General features: G+C 34.0%; 1 protein-coding gene, 1 long non-coding RNA gene and 1 pseudogene across 2 annotated transcripts; 1 reads left to right on the top strand and 2 right to left on the bottom strand.

Annotated features, from left to right (window-relative positions):
• Positions 1-483: 483 nt before the first annotated feature.
• Positions 484-2478, bottom strand: LOC140965758 (uncharacterized). The gene is made up of 2 exons (XR_012173142.1): positions 1866-2478; positions 484-1254 (listed from the first exon to the last, which is right to left on the bottom strand). It is a non-coding gene; the product is annotated as an uncharacterized lncRNA (long non-coding RNA).
• A 602-nt stretch (positions 2479-3080) lies between these two features.
• LOC140965736 (protein phosphatase 2C and cyclic nucleotide-binding/kinase domain-containing protein-like) lies at positions 3081-12773 on the bottom strand (annotated as a pseudogene).
• Positions 12774-16981: 4208 nt separating this feature from the next.
• Positions 16982-21533, top strand: LOC140965759 (probable lactoylglutathione lyase, chloroplastic). Its single transcript, XM_073425928.1, has 9 exons — positions 16982-17190; positions 18262-18466; positions 18562-18686; positions 18820-18884; positions 19389-19601; positions 19803-19850; positions 20027-20134; positions 20716-20856; positions 21222-21533. The coding sequence occupies exons 1-9, from the start codon at positions 17070-17072 to the stop codon at positions 21261-21263; spliced, it is 1068 nt and encodes a 355-aa protein (XP_073282029.1). The 5' UTR covers positions 16982-17069; the 3' UTR covers positions 21264-21533.
• The last annotated feature ends 403 nt before the right edge of the window (positions 21534-21936 follow it).

The raw sequence follows: 21936 nt of genomic DNA, 5'->3' as shown, positions 1-21936 counted from the left end.
AACCAAAATATACTTCACAATTTTTTTGATACAAGAGAATCAAAGAGGAATTTGATTTTAAATAAAACTATCAAAACAAAATAACTATGTCGAATAACAAGACTTACTGTATAAAACAAGTAAGTTGAGTTGACAAATATTCCAATTCGTCTAGTCAAATCTAACACAAACTCCACTGGATCCACCGAATCAGCATGCTCCGTCACATAACCCGCCAAATTCTAGCCTGCTTTAACAAATCTCAATCTTGTTATACTTGAGCAAAATACTACAAATAACAAAACTACCTCTGTTAGTCATTATATAGATTATAGTGTACGTAACTACTCAATAATCTAGTTCAAAACAAATTCTTATGCTTGAGTCATTTGTTTGACAATAACACTAAATAAATTGAGCTAAACTCTAAATTTTAGCAAGAATAAAATTTCGAGTCAACTAATTTTTTTATTCAAGCTCAAACTTAAATAAATAAAAAACACAAGTCATAAACATCCTTGATTTTATACATGATAGTGAAAGAGTGGTATAATGAAATGTACGTAATATGGATTATTCACCACAAATAATACCACCACCTAAGACGAGACAAACTATCCAGTTGGTCCATCTTATCCATTAACCCTCGAAAAATATCCAAAGTTGTCCTCAGATTCAGATAAAAGCTAATGAAAACAAGACATTCATTTCAGCTTCTTGTTTTCAAACAAACTCAACTTGAGATATCTGCAGTCGGCAAAACATAACCAAAAGAATCCCAGAAACCTTTGCAATCACGAATATTGTCAGACACCGGGTTAACCTTCACTTCTGAACCTTCGTTCCAAGTTCAACTAACATAGTCAACAGAGCTTCACACATTTCACAAGAATCGGGCTCGGTGAGATCTTTTGTCCATGAAGAGTATACCATCCAAGAATGGTCGAACTTCCGACCTCGTTTTACAACCAGTGAACCGGGAACTTCAGCAACTCCACATGTTAGAAGTCCGTCGCTCTTCTCCCCATATCTTAGTCGTAGATGGAGGGCACAAAGAGCGATGGCAGCAGAAACAGGGACTATTACAGGCACTCTTCGTGATGCTATGGCTGCATCTTCTGCGTGGGCAATGTTTGACATGGTCGCAATGACGCCTGGTGCTACACTTGCTTCCGAATGGAAGGAAATGAGAGGAATGCTTTTGGGAAGTTTATGGTTTTTGATAAATTCTTTTCGCTTTTCGTACGTAAGATCTTCCAAGGCACGAATATCACCCTTGACATGGAAAATGTCATTCAGGCATAAGATTGGTTAGAAAAACATACTTTGATTTCTAAGTGGTAAAGAATATAATGGTACAAAAACTTTCTACAGCTAAATCACAAGAAAATCATATCACAAATAAATGATAATTATAATAGTATCAAATCCGATTGCATGATAATTTATAACATTATACAAAAAGCTACCTCAAGTTCATACTTTTGCAATAACAAACCTTATACCAGACAACAAAGTTAGCGTTTATTAATCCCCTATAATGATTTTTGGAGTATAAATGTTCATGTATGTGATTATTGTCCATTCTCCATTTCTTCATAAAAGTCAAATCTATGGAATTAGCAAAGGCTATGGAACGATCAATTACGATCAGTCTCCCATGATTCAGAATGTGACTAACATCAAGAGATGCTATCAATACCATAAAAGCAGATTGTCATTGAAACAGATTTATATTGCGGCTGGTGTAAGAACTATATTCTTCTAAAATATGCAAATAATTACCTTCATCTATAATTTTATGTTACTCCCCCCACTTTCTTGACGGATACACTCATACACCAGCTTTATGATTTGCAAATAATGGGAAACGGGTGATACGTTACCTTAATCTATTTGCATATAAAAAAACTCCATGATCCCCCGGGTTTCCAGGTCAGTGATCGATCTGGCCTTCAATAAGAATATCAGACGCTATAGGTGTTCCAACATAAGGACTCTGCAATAGCACCAAACCTGCAACTTTATTTTTAAGGGAATTGATAGTTGCATTCCCTTTTAAAAAATGATCTTGTATTTCCAATACACTTAAGAATGTCATTTTTTTAAAAATAGTTGATCGGGTCCATTTTTTTAAATATATCGTTCTTCCATTTCATATATATATAGAATATGTGTCAAATTTATAGCTCTTGATTGAGCTCGATTTGTTTTAAAAAAACGGATTTAGTCAAGTCAACAAGTTCATGCAAATCAACAGGTATGGATGATTTTCAATCAAATTCAAGTACAAGCTAATCCCAAAAAGAAAACATAAGCGTCTTGTGAAAACAATGGTCCACCTTATTCTAGTCCAGTGGTGTAAATGAAAATAGGGAAGTTCCCACAAATATAATAACCAATTTAAGAGGGAAAAAAAAAGAAGAAAAAGAAAAAGAGAACTCCCTACATTTTCACCCACGGAGAACCATGGAAAAAATCTCAATTAGCAAAATCTGTCCATTCATTTAATTTTTTTTAAAAAATTTATTTTACTTTTTCAAAATCTTTATGTTTGCATTTAATGAGAAAACTTTTAAAAGATACATCATACTTGTATGATGTAGACAAATGTAAAAAAAAAATTAAAATTAATCATGATTAATTGTATCCATTTAAATATAGAAAATAAAAAAATTCAAATAATTAAAGCTGGACCAATATTTCCGACTTACATTCTAACTATGCCAAAAATATATAAGCCAAAGAGAGCTTTCCGATTAAGCAACTCTCTTTGAATTAGTAATTTTTTTAAAAAAAAATTACTAAAATTAAATTTAATATTTTGAATTAAAAAATCTAGCGAAGTTCAACTCAACTGAGAGATATAACTCAATAGAAACTGGGTTGCATTTGGGATTTGAGAAATAAATCCAAATGTGTAATATGGGACGAGTTTAGAAATCCACAACAATCATTAATTTGCTATAACAACAAAAGATTTTACGAGAAAACAACGAACAAGAAATTATGTACCGACAGTAAAAAGAGGATACACAAAGCTAGCTATGACGTGAATCCTTAGAAACAAAAGTTCATTTTAAAATTTTTTTTTTAAAATGTCTAGTAAATCATACTTGGTAATTACCAACTCGTAAAATTGTTATACCAGAGATAATGCTGGTACAAATACCTCGATTTTAAAAAGGAGTTGAGCTAAAGGAATAAGTGAACAGTTTTACTACCAATCTTCAAGCCATTCTGGTGTGTCGAGTTCTGATTCTCGACGTGGAGAATGGAACGACATTAGCATCTCATAGGGGAGACTTTCCAAGAATCGATTTATACGAGAGACGATATCATGTGGTGCTTGGATAGTACGTTCTCTTATTCCTCTCCAATCTGTGCCTTCAAACCATGGATGGGATTTGATGGATTCGATGCCCTGGCTTCCTAGTCGTTTACGTTCATCTACTTCAAGTAACTGAATGTTAAGAAGCGTTAGATTTTTCTTTAATTGTGGGATTCTTTTGTGTTGACTGAGAAGTAGACTGATAAATTAACCTTGGTTATGAGATCAACGGCTTCAAGGCTGAAACTTTGTGGAAGGGTTAGCAGCCTTTTTACTATTCTAGCAAATGTGAGTTCGCTTTCTCTCCAAGACCCAAAAGGCATTTCACCTTGGAGCATGAAGAAGATCAAAGCTCCCAATGCCCACCTGCACAAAATGAACGATTAAAGTAAAATATGAGACAACCAATTTCCTACGGCCAAAAAAAATTCACGTACTCGGACTTCTTTCTTAGAAGAATACAAGGCTGCAAGTTAAGGAATTTTTCCTATTTTATCATAATAAGGAGAAAGATTAACCCCACCACATCTAATCATTCCTTGAGCAACAATCTTCAGAAAGTCATCTCACACAAGTATCACTCCGCAAACACAGAATTAAATAATAGACACAAATTACGATATCTTAAGAGAGTGTCAAAACAGAAGTTCTAACTTGATGATGTTGAAAAACATGTCCCTTCACTTGCCGAGGTAAAAGTGGGTCAGAGGAATATATTTCAAGTCAAGCAAACTTCTTTCTGGGAAAGCGTGTCCAAAATAGGACACATGGATAAGGGACAGGGAAATGGATACCCTACATGTGCTTGTGTTAGAATTGAAGGCCAAAATTGGATTAATAGTACCATTTTTAGAAAATCAAATTACATGGCAGGGTGGGTCTCATCCATATAAAAAATAAAGCCTTCATCAATGAATTCATTTAGTGAACAGAAGTTGCAGTAGTTTTGGAATGTGGGCACACATTGGTGATAGCATACTTCTGGTAAATCAAATTTGGGACAGAGGACTAAAACTATAAGAGGGCCAAACAGGCAACATGAAGCTAAACCTTGACGATACCGATGCATGTAATGGGGTTCAGTTTCCATTTCTGTTTCACCAGTAAAAAACTATGTTTAGAATCACTGGAACCATTTTCCAGTCACTACTGTTGCTTGTACATGCAAGGCCAGGGGCTATGTTCCTATCTCTATTTAAGACGCTGAACATCGTTCACAAAGCCAAGGCAATGTTCTTTCTTGCTCCAGGGAATGTTTTCAGTTCCTAGAAACACAAGCAGAAGTACCCCCATTATTTTACATTCTTCTTCAATAACACATTTCTTCTTCTCCAAAAATACTAGAAACATAAATAAACATCCCCTAATCTTTCTGGATATTACCAATCAGTTCCTAATCAAAGCTCGAGAATGGCCAAACAACATTACAAGCATGATCAAAAACATTTCAACCTCAAAGGCCATGTACATGAAAGCCTCTAATAGCATTCTTGTCATATATACAGCTGTGAGTGGAAGTTTAGTTCACATTTTTTTAATAAAAATAGATTGAAATATCCTTTGATTGAGTTTCAAAAGTGTTTTATGCAGTTATTTTTATTTCAAGATACAAACAACAAATGCTCAGGCGGATTCTATGAAGTTCTTTCCTTTTGTGTTCTAAAATTCTAATTATTTTCTAGTGCGATACTTGAAAAGCCTTTGCTGTCCTCACCTGATATCTGTAATTTAAAACCTAAAGGCAAGCAACGTACCAGCCAACTGGAAAACCATGCCCTTTCCCTTGAATTATTTCAGGAGCCAAAGAGTCTGCCATACCACAAATAGTGTATGTTCTTTCACTAGAATCACTTGACAATTTCTTACTAAATCTGAAGTCGACTAACTGCGGTGAATAAGGAAATTCATTAATGTGAGGATAAATCAACTGGTTTGAGGATTTGAGTCCATTAGATCACAAAGAAAATATTACTGATGGAGAAATAAAAATGATTATGAGACCTGCATATATCCTGTCTGATCAAATGCTAGAACTTCAGGGGACACTCCTCTATAGAGAACCCCATCCTGAATTAATGATACAAAAACACCCAATTATGTTTTTGAAAAAAGAAAGGTTGGCGCCAGAGAACCTTAAAGCAATCTCTCAAAGTACGCACCTCGTGCAAAACTTCTAAAGCCATTACAATCGAAGCAGCACAGAATTGTGCAGAATTTTCGTTCAACCCATTGTGAATTATTGAGGTCATAGAGCAAGCAATACAAGTGTCTAGAAGTATTGCAGCATGTGTCTGATCAGCAACAGTGCATAAAACTCGAGGTACGAAAGGAGAATGGCTCATGAACTTCAGTATGTTCTTCTCCTTCAGAACTAGTCCTTCTTTTCCAAGTTTTTTAACCTTCTGCTTTGAAAACCTTTTCAAGCTAAGCATTTTTTCTGCAATGAAAAGACGAATTTTAGGAGTAACAAATACCGAAAACGTTTTTCACCCAGTTAAGATTATGCCAAGGAAAAAGGTGATGTAAAGTTGCAATGGCAGATGAATGAAAAGCTTTTTCCCTCGTGATGCTGTCCAGTACCTTAGAAAGAGTAGTGCCAAATTTGAAATAATTAATTTACACAAAGTAATGGGGAAAAAAACCTGAGTCCTTGACACGCACAAGACCAATATCACTGACGTCCGTGGAATACAAGCATGTTTTCCATTCCTGGAGAAGTTGACAACGAATTTTTTCACATTGAAAATCGCATCAAAGAAATCTAAAGACAGATTTGGTGCTTACTAGATCTACGAGCTGGATCCTTTTCATATCTGAAGTATCCAAATCTCTTACAGATTCAGAAGACAAAAAGTTGAATATGGCTTTGACCTAATCAAAACAGGAAAATGCACTAGTTGTCAAGAATATATTCATGTTGGAAAGTGGAGAAGCAGCACACATGGATTGAGATATATTTCGATAGCATAAAACATAAGATTGTACTTGATTATTCTGCCACATATGACAAGGAAAAATGCTTACTTCTCAGCATGCGAAAGCCTCGGCAGAGGGCCTACAACTGAATCAAAGTCCTCCTTTGTTAAAATGGAGCACACCACATTACCCACGGCAATGACACTCAAGGAAGATAGGTTTTCCCCCAGAAGTATCCATTCCCCAAAATAGCTCCCTTCGGTCTTCTCCAAAGAAATGCTCTTACTAGACAAGTCGTCATCCAGCTTCTCAACCTCAGGCTTCAGACTTGGAGCATTCACATCTTTAACTGAATCCGTGTCAAAGGAAATTTTTACTCCTCCCTTCTGTATAATGTATAAACCCAGGGGGACAACATTCTGCATTTACATACAAAAGTGAATAAGACAGACAACCAAAAAGCAATACAGATCTATAAAAGAACCGTACCTTGTCGACTATTGTCTGCCCATCAGTGAAAGACACTTCTAAAAGTGAATCTGCAATACGACTTAGCTGTAAGATAGTCAACCTTGACAGCAGATCTATTGATCGCAGTAACTTCATTGAGGATAAATTAGTAAACTCTGACACAAGAATTCGTCTAAAATCTTCTCTTTTAAGTGCCCAAAGAGTACCATCGGTCACCGACCGAACAGAAGCTTGGAGGGGCTTGTTGGACCTGGTGGTGACATGAAGTAGCTACCATGTTAATACTTATTTAGTTATATGTCTCAGGATTAGATATCCATAGAGATAAGAGCCAACGTAAACAAACAAAAGAGAAAACTATCTCCTCCATTCCTTTTGGAAGCCGAACCTTTACATCTCATTTCCCGAAGTGTCCAAACAAAAGAAGCCGTCTTTTTTACTGCTACTACTGTTATAACCTTGAATTATATATATTTTTAATAATAATAAAAAAAGAATTGAAACCCAATTTCTACAAACCGACCACACATGTAACAGAAAATGAGAATAATAGGTAAAGTTAAGATGCTACAGTGCCCATACTCAAGATAAGGGACATATAAAACAATCATGCATTGACTTCATGGTTCATTTTTTCAAAGTTAGATCCCACCGCAAGATTTACCGTACAAAGAGAACATTGTGTTAGACTACACAGCAAAGCAACAGAAAAAGTAGATTCTCACATCAATGCCAACTCTCCAAAGGAAGATAATTTTTCTGCAGTGTAGCGTTGTAGTACCCTCGGCACTTCTCCATTTTTCTCTTCCTGGTACACGTGATGAAAATATGAGACTTCTAAAAATATATTGACAAGTATAAATTGGCATAACTATCATTGTTTCAGCTGAAAGGCTATTTCTTTTGAGATGTAATTGAGATGCATCCATAGAGATGTTTACAGAAGAACACAGAACATTTTTTTCCCCAAAATTTACAAGACCTGAGATTGGTCAGCAGAACAAATAGCAAAGAATCACCTGAATTGCAAACACCTCAAATTCTCCACTGCCAACAACATAGAAGCAATCACCTTCTCCACCCTGAAAATACAAATACTAACTTAATATGCTAGCAGCACAAGAATTCTAAATTCTTGAAAATCATCAAATAAATAGACACGTGACATGGACAGAACAGAGACCTAGAAAAACCAATAAACTTGTACTAAGTCAAGAAACCCATATACCATGAGAAAAGATATCTTCTCGCGTCAGCTTACCTTAGGTAATGGTCAACACAGGAGTATAAATGACTCATACATTGAAAACTTTTAAATGTTTGAAGATTATAATTATGTTCTACACAACAAAACCAAGGCCTGATCCCGCTAAATTATTAGAGAACCATCATTCAGAGATTTCACCAACCATGTATAACTCAATAATTCGCAAAAATATATTATATAGCTCAAATATAATAAGAAGTTTTGATCGCGAGTTTTGCTTTATGGCAAATGTGTCTACCATATGGCCAGGCTCGGAGTTACTTAATGCATTGAAAGAAGTCCGGTGTTTGGGTATATTATTCAGCGGTGAGAATTTGTGGATTACATCTTGGTCATGATAATGCCCAGACATGACTCACTTGATTGTTTATGATATAAGTTACTTCACATCGACGATTGGGTTTTTGTTTTATCTTTCACAAAAATCAAGCAAAATATCTAAATATCTTGTTTTGCTTAGACTCAAAGCAAGACACTATTCAGAATACACTAGTTTAACAGGCAATCAGTTACATCTGAAACATTTTTAAAAAATGAACAAGAGACCGTAACCATGCCATCTGTGAAAAAAAACTACCTGCTTGACCACAATATCTCCTGCCTTAACCTCAAATCTTTGGATGCAGTCCAACAAAACATGACATTGAGAGCTCGTAAGTTTTCTGAAAAGAAAATGATCATGCAAGGCCCGTTCAATGTGAACCTATCACACGATGAAGTGTGCTTAGTAAGTTATTTGAGATTTTGAGAATGAAAATTGAGATTTTGGGAATGAAAAAAATGGCCGAGATCGCATTACTTCTTCTTCCCAAGTCTTTCTGTGAGTTGGGGATGAAGGAGCCCACAACTGCCCATTTCCTAGAGAACTTTCAATAGCACGAAGTCGTGCGCGGGATATATCATTCCTTGCACGGTTTTTTGATCTCCAGTTCATAAGAGATGGAGACTTGGATCCCGTGACCTCAACCACTTGAGGTACAGGGGGTCTTAAAAAGGCATCAAACTTTGGTGATTGGCCAAATGGATTTACTAAATGGAACGGGCTTAGGTAGGTCTTTCTATGGGGAAATGAGGAAAAAGAGAGCGTTGTACGTGTTTATTCAATAAAAGGGAGTGGAGAAGAATTTACTTTTTTATCCTCTACTTAAAATCTAATTTTATTAATTAGTAGTAGGTCGAGACTTGATATTTTGGGTTGAGTCTCGACCCAATTTTTTATTATAATACAAAACAAATTTTTTTTTTACAGACTTATCCCTCCCTTCTTCGCGACCCACTCTTTCTCACCTCAACCTAAGATTTTGTTTTCCTCATTTGCTGCTGCTGCACACTCAAACCATCTTCCATCTTGCATCATTGTTCTGGTTTTTTGCTAAGAATTAACGATGAGTCTAGAAAATATTCATCTGCAAGAAATCCAACGAGAAATTTTAGGCATTATTGTTGTTGTTGTATTTGGGATAAATTATGGTCGTTGGATTAAAACATTTATATGATAGTTGGATTAAAACATTTATATGATACTTTATATTGATTTTTAGTTAATTTATGTGATATTTTATTACTACATTCGATCTAATAACGATCTCATACAAAAAATATATTTAGAGAATGATTCATCAATTGATCAATTATATAACACCATAAAAAATGAAAGCAAGTTGTGATTTGAATTATATTAGGATTATTGTTTCTAGTCACACAAATTGTAGCTCTTTGGCGCGACCCACTCAACCCAAAATTCGCGCCACACATATATTGTGTGGCGCCACCCACTCAACCCAATATTTGTGTGGCGCGACCCACTCAACCCAAAATTGGGTTGAGTCTCGCCACACAATATACTCAATTTTTTGGTAGAGTAGTTTAATTTGAGTCGAGCCTTACATGTTATGAGTTTTTTAGGTTCTATTATTATGAAATTTGTTAAATATTTTATTGGAATTAAAAAATTTGTTAAGAATTTTAGTCGAGCATAAATTCAACCCGATAAGAGATACATTCGTCTAATATTGTTATGATTTTTTTAACCAACACACTTAAATTATAATACATAACTCATATTAAAATGTTTACACAATTAAATTTTTTTATATATTTACGTTCTAATCATGTATAGAATGACTTATGTATTATGAAATGATCAAAATTCAAAATCTCTCTACCACTCGACCCAAACTCGTCCCAAACTCGACCCAAACCCCAAACCCTAAACAAAACCCTAAATCAAACCCCAAACACCACCACTCGACCCACTCGACCCAACAATTTACCACCCACTCGACCCAAACTTAAAATTTAAAGCACAATCTTGTCCACTCCACCCACTCACCACCCCCTCGACCCAAAATTAAAAATTCAACTCAAACACATTACATATTAATAAAATCACACTCCACTATCCAGACCTAGCACATACGATCATACTCGACTCACACTCCATCCACCTTCTCGACCCACACAATAATAAACATGTTCCTCGACTGTAAATACTCACACTAACTTCACTCACAAAAATTAAAAAAAAAAAATCAGAACTAAACTGAAACAAATATAGCAATACAGAGCATTCGAGTATATACTAACTTGTCTACAAATCTTCAAATTTTCAAATGATTTTTGATTATTTTGTCGTGAAGAACACAGAAATAACGGGAATAAATGAAAACTCAAATCGGAGAGGGATATATCAATTAAAAAAAAATATTTTAAAAAAAGTAAAATCTAACTAACTAATTAATGACCTAATAAATTAACTCACCTAACTAACAGCAGTCAACTCCCTTTTTTCGATTTAAAAAAGTCAAAATCCCTTTTATTTAATTAAATTTAAAATGAGTCGTATATTTTTTTTATTGTCCCGTCTTTCTCTTACCATTTTCCATGAAATATAATAAACCAAAAGAAAAGGATTCTTGATAATATCAGAGGAAAATATTCCGTACGTTAGTTTTCACCACAACCCACTTTATCTATTTCTAATCCATAACTGGACATGTTTCCGAATTTCAAGTAACTATCAGCAGCTAGCATACAATCTGAATGTAACCTGATAGGCTGATACAATGGTTACTTGATATTTGCGGAAACAGATAATGTTATTATGGTGGGTTTCTTAAATAACATCAGCAAATAACGTTCAAATCATTTACCTTTTATCCACATCTTTTACACTCACTGGGATATTTAATTCAAGGATTGCTACAGTATAAGTAAGTACTGGGGGAATTTTACCATGTCCACTACAGTTTGGCTTGAAAGAAATTCAAAGACACCATCACTAGCAATAACGAAGAAAGGATGATTTGATGTCAACTCCATAACAACAATTTCTGGGTTCGCAACAACACCTATTTCCTCAGCTATAGAATCACCGATACTTCTGGTAAAAGCTGTATAATCTAGGAGGATCACCATCATCGCCTTCTTCAGTTCCCCAACGTCATTGAACATCTGGATCTTTGAGTCCGTCAATCTGATCCAATGTGAGAACTCTAGCACCACAAAGTTTCACTCGTTCTAGTTCGTCAGGTCGAAAAGGTGTTTGATCAATGGAAAGGTCAACAGCTACAATAGCCTTTCCCCGTTTCTCACCTATAACTGCCCTCGAGTCACCTGTATTTGCAACATAAATTTTTCTACCACGAACTAGCACTGTAACCGAAGTTGTTCCACTCATGCAATCATCAAGCATGTCAGCATGTAGCTGCGAATTTGTTGTCAAGGATGCAGCATGACAAGCTTCGACTGCATCCGTGTGAAACCTACTATTCCTGAGCAAATTTTCACACAACTTCTGCTTCACAAACTGTGAGCATTGAGCTCCAAATTCACCATGGCCATAAAAAACTCCAAAGAAATGATCATCTGGGCTAGTCCCAAACGGTGTATGAATGCAAAAACTGTCTTGGTTGGCCTTGTCAAGGGCATCAGGGTAGTAACCTCTCTGAGATAGAAACGAGCACCGTAATTCATAATTGCATGATGGAACTTTCACAGCGCGTGATCCCTCGGGAGGTAAAAACTGAGCTGACACTCTGGATAACCTTGTAATATGGGCTTCATGGTCCCTGGTCGAACCTAACTGACGCAACTTATCTCGGGTCTCAATTTCCTCACTATTTGAATGAGTAGGTGAAAACACAGCAATCTCAGTTGCTGTTTTCACATCTCCACTATCATTCACCTTATCATTTCCAGAAGAACATAATTCACCAATACATGACTTAGAATAAACACAACCCATCACTCAAAACACCTAATTCCACAGTATTGCGTTCTTCAGGTTTCCCAATCACTGTCTCGCTGCCACAGAAACACAATCTCGAATAAAAAATCGTAACGAAACAGTAACCAAAATTTTAATCCCCAGCCCAAATTTTCGATTTGAAGAGGATCAAAAACAACCCTTGCCCATAAACAAATCATGATTTTATATAAAGCAAAGTAAGAAGTCCACAAAAACAATCATTCCAAACTAAAAAACAAAACAAAAAGATCATATTCTTGCTTACTTAACATATGCATAGTTTCATCGGAATTCTTGATCTGAAGTTTATTCGAGAAGCTTGACATTAAAAGATAGCACTCGTGAACAACACAAAAATAAAACAAAAACCAATAATACGCGCGCTAAAAGATAGCAAAACTCATTCGACGGAAAAAAGGTTACCAATATACTCAATACACTCCCCCAGGTAACTTGAAAAATAGATTGTGGGCGATAACTAAAATGAGCCGGGTACATACTTCAAAAAAAGCTGGGCCTGGGAAGATGAGAGAGTCGATAGTCGCAGCGTGAGATAGGAGAAGCAGCAAGAAGGAGTATGCCATGAAAATAGAGTAATATATGTTGGATGTGCTCACGTGCATGTGGGGAATGAAAGGTGGGGCCTGAGTTGCCACGCGCTTCATTCTGCACGCGCTGCCGTTATTTGGTTGCTGTGTAATGCAGGACCCACGTGGGGGAACAATTGGACCGTACACAGCACACCTTCGTTAATTTCGCAGTCCAGTGCGAATTTTTTAATAATTTTTTTACGTTATATTCACATATACAAATTTCAAATTTATAAATTTTAAATATATTTTTATTGTTTGGAGAATTAAAATTTTTATGTTTGTATAATATTTTATATTAATTAGAATGAATTGCAACTTCACTATATCATTTGAAATTCATTTTATTTTGTATGATTAATGTGTAAATAAGTAAGTTGTAAATCTAAGATTTCATATATTATTTTATTGGAAACGATGAAACTAATCGAAATCCATGAATTTCATATCTACGTACACCCATAAATTTCATCATTGTTTATTATCGTGAATATGAGAGAATTGTAATTTTATTACGATTTAAAATAATATAGTAAATTGAAATAATTTTCAAAATATTTAGTTGAACTTAGGTCATGTTATAAAAAGTTAGTATTTTGTTAGACGTTTCACATGTCTATACATGTGAGAAATGTCAATCCGATTCATATCTAACATAAAAAATAATACTTTTAATATAAAAAATAATATTTTTATGATTTCGGTCGGGTTAGAGATCGTCTCGCAAAATTGACTGGAGATACGGTCTTACGAGAATATTTGTTTTATAAATTTATATGAGAAGTTTAGAGTTCCAGATATATTTTATAAAGTTTTTCGCTTGGACAAAAAAATATTAATAAGTATATAAAACATATTTTAATTTCAAAAATACGATTAAATCCTTTTATTAAAACTGATGTTGAGTTTAATTTTGTTAATATACATTTGGAATCCTAAATACAATTTTTAAGGTGTTCTTCATAAATAAAGATATTTGATTTGTATCTTTTCTTTTCTTGTTTTTAGCTAGATATTTGTATTTTTTCTGAAGTTGCCTTTGAGTTTAATTTTGGCGATATTGTTGAGTACCGAGTGAAGTTTTATCTGGTAAAATTTGCATATCTTAGTCATTCATTCGACTAAAAATGATCGACGAGATTGAAAATGAGTCTGTTTAACGAGTTGAGCTCGAATCAGACTTGTTGAACATAATAAACAAGTTCTTAGAGAACTAAACTCGAGCTATTTGCGAGCTTATTAGTTTCAAAATGAGTTAAGCTCGATTATCATGATAAAGCTCGAATTGAGCTTGAGCCGATCTTGAATCTATATATACCTAAAACAAGTCGAGCTCAAGCCGATACTATTTGGCTCAGGTCGACCCTTGTATTATTACTTCGTCCATTTAATGTAATATTATAATTTACCCCTTAATTTATTATAGTTTGTTTTCAATTATATTAAATTTAAACTAAAATATATGATTAAGATTTATCGTTTTTATAAAAAATTATCGCTGATAGTAATAATATAACCTAAATTTTTTAAATTGAACAACTCAAGTGTCGTACGTAAATCACTCTAATAAATGTAAAAAAATATGTTTATAAATAGAAAAATAATAATTTATGTTATTGAATATCATGAATATATAGCTTTTTTATTTAAAAAAACATGAAATTTAATTTATATAGATTAAGTACCTTAAAATTTATAAATAATTCATAATAAAGATTATGGTTTCAATTTAAGTTTTTTAATTATAAGAATGGGAGCCAAAATCTAAATAATAATAATAGTAATAATTTGTATTTTAATTTTGACAGGGTCCCGTTTTGGCCTACGCATGCAATGTCTATTTTCCCCCCAAGCTCTTCATTTATGTCTTAATATAATTAGTTACATTGTATATATTAAATCAGTATATATTTATAGAGTAAGTCTCTTGTGAGACGGTCTCACGAATATTTATATGTGAGACGGATCAATCCTACCGATATTCACAATAAAAAGTAATACTTTTAGTATAAAAAAATATTTTTTCATGGATGACCATCCGTCTCACAAAATATGACCTGTGAGACCGTCTCACACAAATTTTTGTCATATTTATAATATATTATTATGCACAAAAACTATCGTGAGACGGTCTCATGGTTCAATTTTGTCACACATATATTCTATTGAAGTAACAAATAAAAAAATATTATTTTTTATGTCAAAAGTATTTATTTTTATTGTAAATATAAACATGATTGATATATCTCGTGAATAAAGATCATTGAAACCGTCTCACAATAGACATTTTCTAAATTTTTCCTTACATTATATTTGATACGTAGATTAATTGAATTCATGTATATATTAATCATTTTATTTTAAGCATATATATCCCATTTTCATTTCTTTCCCACTATTTTCTCAACTAATTACTGCAGATAGGATCATAGGATAAATAATTTTCCAATTTCTTTATAGATAATTTTATATGTAAAAAATCTTAAATAAATCAAATATTTGAGAAAATCCTTATTTTATATAAAAAAACTAAACTAATTATTTTAAAATATGTCATTTGTTTATATATAATATTAACATATTATATTGTATTATACACAAGCATCGTGTATTATTATTATTATTATTATTATTATTATTATTATTATTATTATTATATAAAGGGTGAGACGCTCTACCGAAGTTTTGTTTATTGCAAATTAATCGATACAATGATCAATGATGTATCTCGATTCAAAATATCCGATTCCATTATAGCATCTATAATAAGATTTTTTTGAATGTATATGTGAAAAAAATGAAATGAAAATTACCAGTGGGTGTTTATCCTCAAAAATAAAAATTAGACGGAATTTATTTAATAATGAAAGTTACTTTCCAACCAGAAATATCCACTCGCATTTCTCCTTCTCCCCCATTCTATATTAACGGGTGGCCGATATTAATTTTTTTGGAGTAATGTGTCGTAGACCACCCATTTTATTTTCTCCTGGAAAATTTACAAGCAACAAAAACATGCCGATTTAAAAAATTGGTGAAACAATAAATATATTCAACCGATATGAAAATAACATCCACGAGCTCTCAAAATGATCTCAAATAAAAAGTAAATTATTGTGAGACGATTTTACAGATTTTTTTCGTGAGACAAGTAACCCTACTCATGTTTAATATAAAAAAATAATAATTCGAGTACCTTCCCCTTCTAGTTCATCTATACACTTAGACTTTTAAAGTACCTCTACGTAAACTCCTGATATAGCCACATACGTAGTAAAGAAGGGTGGAACCCCTTATTCATAGAGATCTTTGTGTAATATATGTGCATAACAATATCGATAAAATGGATCACTGAAACGATAAAATAAACGGACATGATATATTTCGTAAAATTCATATGTAATTCCAATTTTTTTTTTTTAAAAAAAAAAGCTTGCTAAAACTAGAGTTTCAATTTATTTTTGCCCACACTAAAGTGTTGGGGAAAAAAAATCCCAATAGTAATATAAGATCTTACAGTGTTAAGGGGGTTTGAAAAAGGGAATACAAGAAGAAAAATTGGATTGGAGCGAGACACATCATGTGATTGAATTCAATGAACCCATAAAGCAAACTGCGATTTAGACATGGAAATACACATCTTATAGAGCTCCTAATTTTTCTAGTCGATCGATTATCTTTATAAAAAATGGAAATAAAAAAATAAAAAAATTTACAAGAGCTCCTAATTTTCAAGTCGCGGGGTCTTAAGTTAGACAAAAACTTGTGTGAGATGATTTCACATGTCGTATTTTGTGAGACAGATCTCTTATTTGGGTCATTTATGAAAAAGTATTATTTTTTACGCTAAGAGTATTACTTTTTATTGTGAATATCGGTATAGTTGACCCGTCTTATAGATAAAAATTAGTGACACCGTCTCATAAGAGACGTACTGTTTTAAGTGAATGCCTATGTTGGATATATGATTGCTACTTTTTTTTTTTTTTTTAAATGACTAATCAAAATTTTACATTTAATTTTTCGAATGGTAGCCTATGCAAGGTGTAGGCCCAGTATGATCAAGGACGAGGGCTGGCTATCTGACGAGGCTGCGGCCCGTTAGTGCCACAGCCTAAAGACAAGGGAGCAACATGCAATTTGTTAAGAGTTTGAGCCCAATCAGGTAAATCTGTCTGATGCAGCGTAACACACTGATGCTACTCTGGAAGAGTACCAGTGTATCTTATTCTGGAATTTTATAGAGGGAATAATATAATAAAAAAAATGGTGAGGATAATTCCAGTGGCGTCGTCGATTAAACCCTCGCTTTCGTCTCTCAGATTTTCCAATGTTGCTTGCTTCTCTTCCCCCAATCGTAGGCTCACGCCAGTATATCTCGGAAGTGGTGAGTTCTCCCGATTATTACAATTTCTTGGAGTTGAATCTTCAAATTCGTATTTTCAGTGATCATGTTTTTTGTTTTTGATGAACTGTTTGGACTATGTTAGTGCTAGTTAGGCATCTTGCATTTAAAAAATGCAGTTATGTTACTTAATTGGTTGGTTGAATCAGTATATGAGTTCTACTGATGAATATATAGCTTTATAGGGAACGAGATCAAATTAATGTAACATACTACGTAAAGCACGGTTTTGGAACTGAGACGTATTTGCGTAAATAGAAAAAAAAGTTGCTTTAGTGTAAGATAAGAATGTGATTTGGACTTTTGTAGTGAATGATTCTCTTTAATTCAGTACAAATTAAGGGCCAGCAGTATGAAAATATCCACGCTTTNTTTTTTTTTTTTTTTTTTTTTTTTTTTTTTTGTTTTGCAAAAATATCGATAAAAGCCACATTTCATTAACTTTAATAAAACTGCTCTGGTTCTGTTAAAGCATTTAGTCGGAGTCCTAAATTGTTAGAGATATTTTGAATTTAGGTGCTTTATGATCTGTTTAAGGACCTGATTATGAATTTTGATTTTGTATGAATTCGATTGCTTATTTTTGGTACAAAGTTGTATATATGCTTCGATCAAGATGTTTGAGGTGTTGACTAATGTTGCCTGCTGTTGGGATTTGATGGGATTCTTTATAACATTTATGGTAAATTCAATGGAAAAGGGGACTTTAAACACATGAATTGAGGTAATGTGATTATGATTTACATAAAACCTTTATTGGCTAGAGTGGAAGGTGAGTATCTTGAGTATGCTCTATAGTCTAGCAGAGCTGAGCTAGATGATGAAAATTGAGTTGTAAGGATTGTCGAATCTTGAAAATGCTCAATACCCTGTTTAGAAAACATAATTTTTGCTACCTGATGTTACCTTTTTTAAGGTTAGAATGATACTAAATAGTTAACGACTCTTAAACTGATGCTTATGAGTAAAAAAAGAATAAAGAAATATGACTTGTGAGCTTGTATCATCGGTTTTTCCAAGGGTAACTTACTTGATCATCTGTATATTATCCAGCTGTGCCTCAGTTGCAATCATTTGGACTTAGAAGTTGCAAGTTCTTTAAAAGAGCAGACACCGTCCCAGCAGTTAGTGCTGCAGGAAATGCGGCACAGGCAAGTACTGCTTCAACAAAAGAAAATACATTAGGTTGGGTTAAAAAAGACAAGAGAAGAATGCTTCATGTTGTTTACCGAGTTGGGGACTTAGACAGGACAATAAAGTATGCTTTTTTATGCCATAACTGACTTTTGATTTGGGCGTTCTTGTTGTGCCTTTGTAGAATGGCTGTTTAAGGGTAATAAAATGATGCTGCAGGTTTTACACTGAGTGTTTAGGCATGAAACTGCTCAGAAAGCGTGACGTAACTGATGAAAGATATACTAATGCCTTCCTTGGATATGGACCTGAAGATTCTCACTTTGTGATCGAACTCACTTATAGTAAGCTATTGGCAGTTTTGTTATTTCGATCTTATACTGACTTCCATTGAAATGCTTTCACATGCATTAATTTTTCCTTTTTGCATGTGGACATTGACGTACCTCTAAAATTTGTTTTTTATGATGCTGTCAGATTATGGGGTTGACAAGTATGACATTGGTACTGGTTTTGGCCATTTTGGGATTGCTATCGAAGATGTGAGTTTTTGTTCATGCTTATAGCTATGATGTAGATAGCCTGATGATTTGTCAACTGTGAGTTTCAACATTCACTTTTGGCCTCGCTGAACACATACATATCTTCAAGTGCAATTATTTTATCCAAATGACGAATATCAAAACCTTCACTAGGTAGTATTTTATTTGTAGATAATGTAGAGGATCACATCAGTCAGGAGGGCGAAAGAATAGTGAAGCAAAAGATTCAACATAATTTCAATTTATCATTGCTAATAATTACATTTTGGTGATTCTTAAGTGCAGTGGAATGATGTTCCTTTTTGTTTTACTATCAACATAGTTGTTTCAGAATTATTCTTTTTTAAGTGTGATATGGTGATTGGCTTTGTAAAAAAAAAAATTTAACTAGAATAAGATATCTCTCTCCTGATGCATAGCAGCAAAATACATTAACACACATACCACAAGACCTTTCTTCCTTAATAATTGACAGATTTCCTTTTGCATTGTTGGAATGCATAGGTAACAAAGGCCGTAGAGCTAATAAAAGCTAAAGGTGGAAAAGTTACACGAGAACCGGGTCCTGTCAAAGGTGGGAAAACTGTTATTGCATTTATAGAGGATCCTGATGGTTATAAGTTTGAACTTTTAGAGAGAGGTCCTTCTCCTGAGCCATTGTGTCAAGTGATGCTTCGAGTTGGAGATCTTGATCGGTCTATTGAATTCCATGAGAAGGTGAGATTACTTTGCTTTTGACGATTTTATTTGGTTTACACGTTCAAAGCTATGAGGTTTTACTTCCCAATTGTGCAAGTTGACCTATCCATCAGTAACCGTTCTTTTTGTTAAAAGGCATCATCTAGGGTAAGAAGGCATCATCTAGGGTTCTTACCTCTGCATATTTGTGGAAGTTTTGAATTTTTTCTCATATTTCAGGCTTTTGGAATGGAGCTTCTTCGCAAGCGAGACAATCCTGAATTCAAGGCAATTCTCTCTATCCATCCCCCCTCCCCTCTTAAATATTGTGATGGAAATAAATTTGATGCAATTTTTTCTAACTTTTCTGAAGTTATCAAATGCAAAGAAAAAGTTAGATGTGATCTATTCTCTAACCCCCCTCCTTTTCCTTCATAATTGATTGCTTTCTTTCTCCTATAAAGTACACGATAGCTATGATGGGGTATGGCCCTGAAGATAAAAATGCGGTATTGGAGTTGACATACAACTATGGCGTGACCAAATATGACAAAGGCAATGCGTATGCCCAGGTTTGGTTATTCTGTTGTTAGAATTTTATTCTAAGTGATCACACTCTTTGCATGTCTATAGCTTTGTCACGTAGAACCAACACATTTATACTGCTATAACATGATACGGATGCTAGATATTACGAATCTTTAAAATTCCTAGACACGACAATTGACATGAAGGCTGATGGCACAATTTTATTTTAATGTGTGTCGATGTGTTTTTCAATCCAGAACTAATTTACAGCCCACAATATTGGACCAATAGTAGATAGGTGAGTATTCAAACAGGTATAGGACATCAAAATTTAATCATTTAATCACCTCTTATTTTATCTATGTCTATGGTTCCAGTTTTGAAATTGAAAGAACTTGTCACGCTTAAATGTCTAGAATATGTTAACACGAGAGAGAAATAAATTCATTTTGGACATTTCTTTAAAATATCTGTTGCAACTTCTTAGTTTTGTGATCTGCCATGTTGTTAATACGCGAGTTATTTGCTGCTCGACACTGCTTGATTATTTTTTTGGATGTCGCTGCAGTCTTTGCTCTGTAGTAGTTTGATTCATATTTTTTGGCTGACTGATTATTTCCTGCAGATAGCCATTGGGACAGATGATGTATATAAAACTGCTGAAGCAATTGAACTTGCTGGTGGAAAGATTACCAGGGAACCTGGACCTCTACCTGGTATTGGCACCAAGATTACTGCATGTCTGGATCCTGATGGTTGGAAAACGGTACACCCCCTAACTTCTATTAGGAAAAAAAAAGACCACTTGCTTTAAACTGGTTTTCAAGTTACTGAGTTTTCAAGGTCAGCTATGTGAAAAAAGAAATCCTGATTATTATAACGATGACTGCTCTTCATATTTCTGTCTTCCATCTCATGCTTCTAATTTTAATCATTTTGGAATTTAAAGATTGTCGAGAGGATTTTGAGTTTAACCCAATAACTGGCTTATTATTTGTAGACCACTTGAAGCACATAGTCTATTAATTCATCTACGTCAAGGCTTGTGGTGGACTTGTTACAATACAAGTCTTGTGTTATCATCTCACAACTGTCATTTGAACAGTACATGTTATTTCACGAACCTTGCAGGTTTTTGTCGATAACTTGGATTTTCTCAAGGAATTGGAGTGAGTGAGTTTCTTTAAGAAATCGCTATGCCAGTCCGTGGAGAGAAGCCTCGATTCGTATTCAAAGCACTACATGCCCCTATTGCTCTTGTCAAATGATGCCCCGTGAGTTCTCAATCAGTTATTGCATTCATCTCCGTTTTGTCAATCAAATGGCATTGTGTCTATCAGATAGCAGTGGGCGATTAGGAACTGTGTTTGGTTAGTTATTTATGTCAAATGTAGATTCATGCTTCTTTCTGGCAAAAATAAATTTTACGCAATTTGCACTTAATTGTATGGCTTGATCTGATACCTGAGAGCCAACTGCAGTACCAAGTGACTGAATTAAATGTTTAAACACAATTGTCATAAATAATTATGGTAATCACATATTTCACTATCAAACCACATCACTAAACACCGATTAAAATTAAACTATACCACTTTACCAAGCACGTGCCATAGGGGTGTCAATCGGGTCGGGTTTCGGGTCAACCCGTGAATTTTTTTTTTCAACCCGAATCCGAAGCAACCCGAAAACCTCCAATTCGAACACGAATTCGTCTAACTCGACTCAATCCGTCTATCCCGAATTTTTTTTTATTTTTTTAAAATTAATGAAAAAAATTCGAAAAAATAAAAAAAATAATATTTTAATTTAAACACATAATAACAAAATTTTCAATTTAAATTTG

Source organism: Primulina huaijiensis, unplaced genomic scaffold, assembly GCF_012295235.1.
Source record: "Primulina huaijiensis isolate GDHJ02 unplaced genomic scaffold, ASM1229523v2 scaffold14171, whole genome shotgun sequence".
NCBI lineage: Eukaryota > Viridiplantae > Streptophyta > Magnoliopsida > Lamiales > Gesneriaceae > Primulina > Primulina huaijiensis.
Note: the sequence above shows the minus strand (reverse complement) of the source record. Positions and strands in the feature narration are given on the sequence as shown.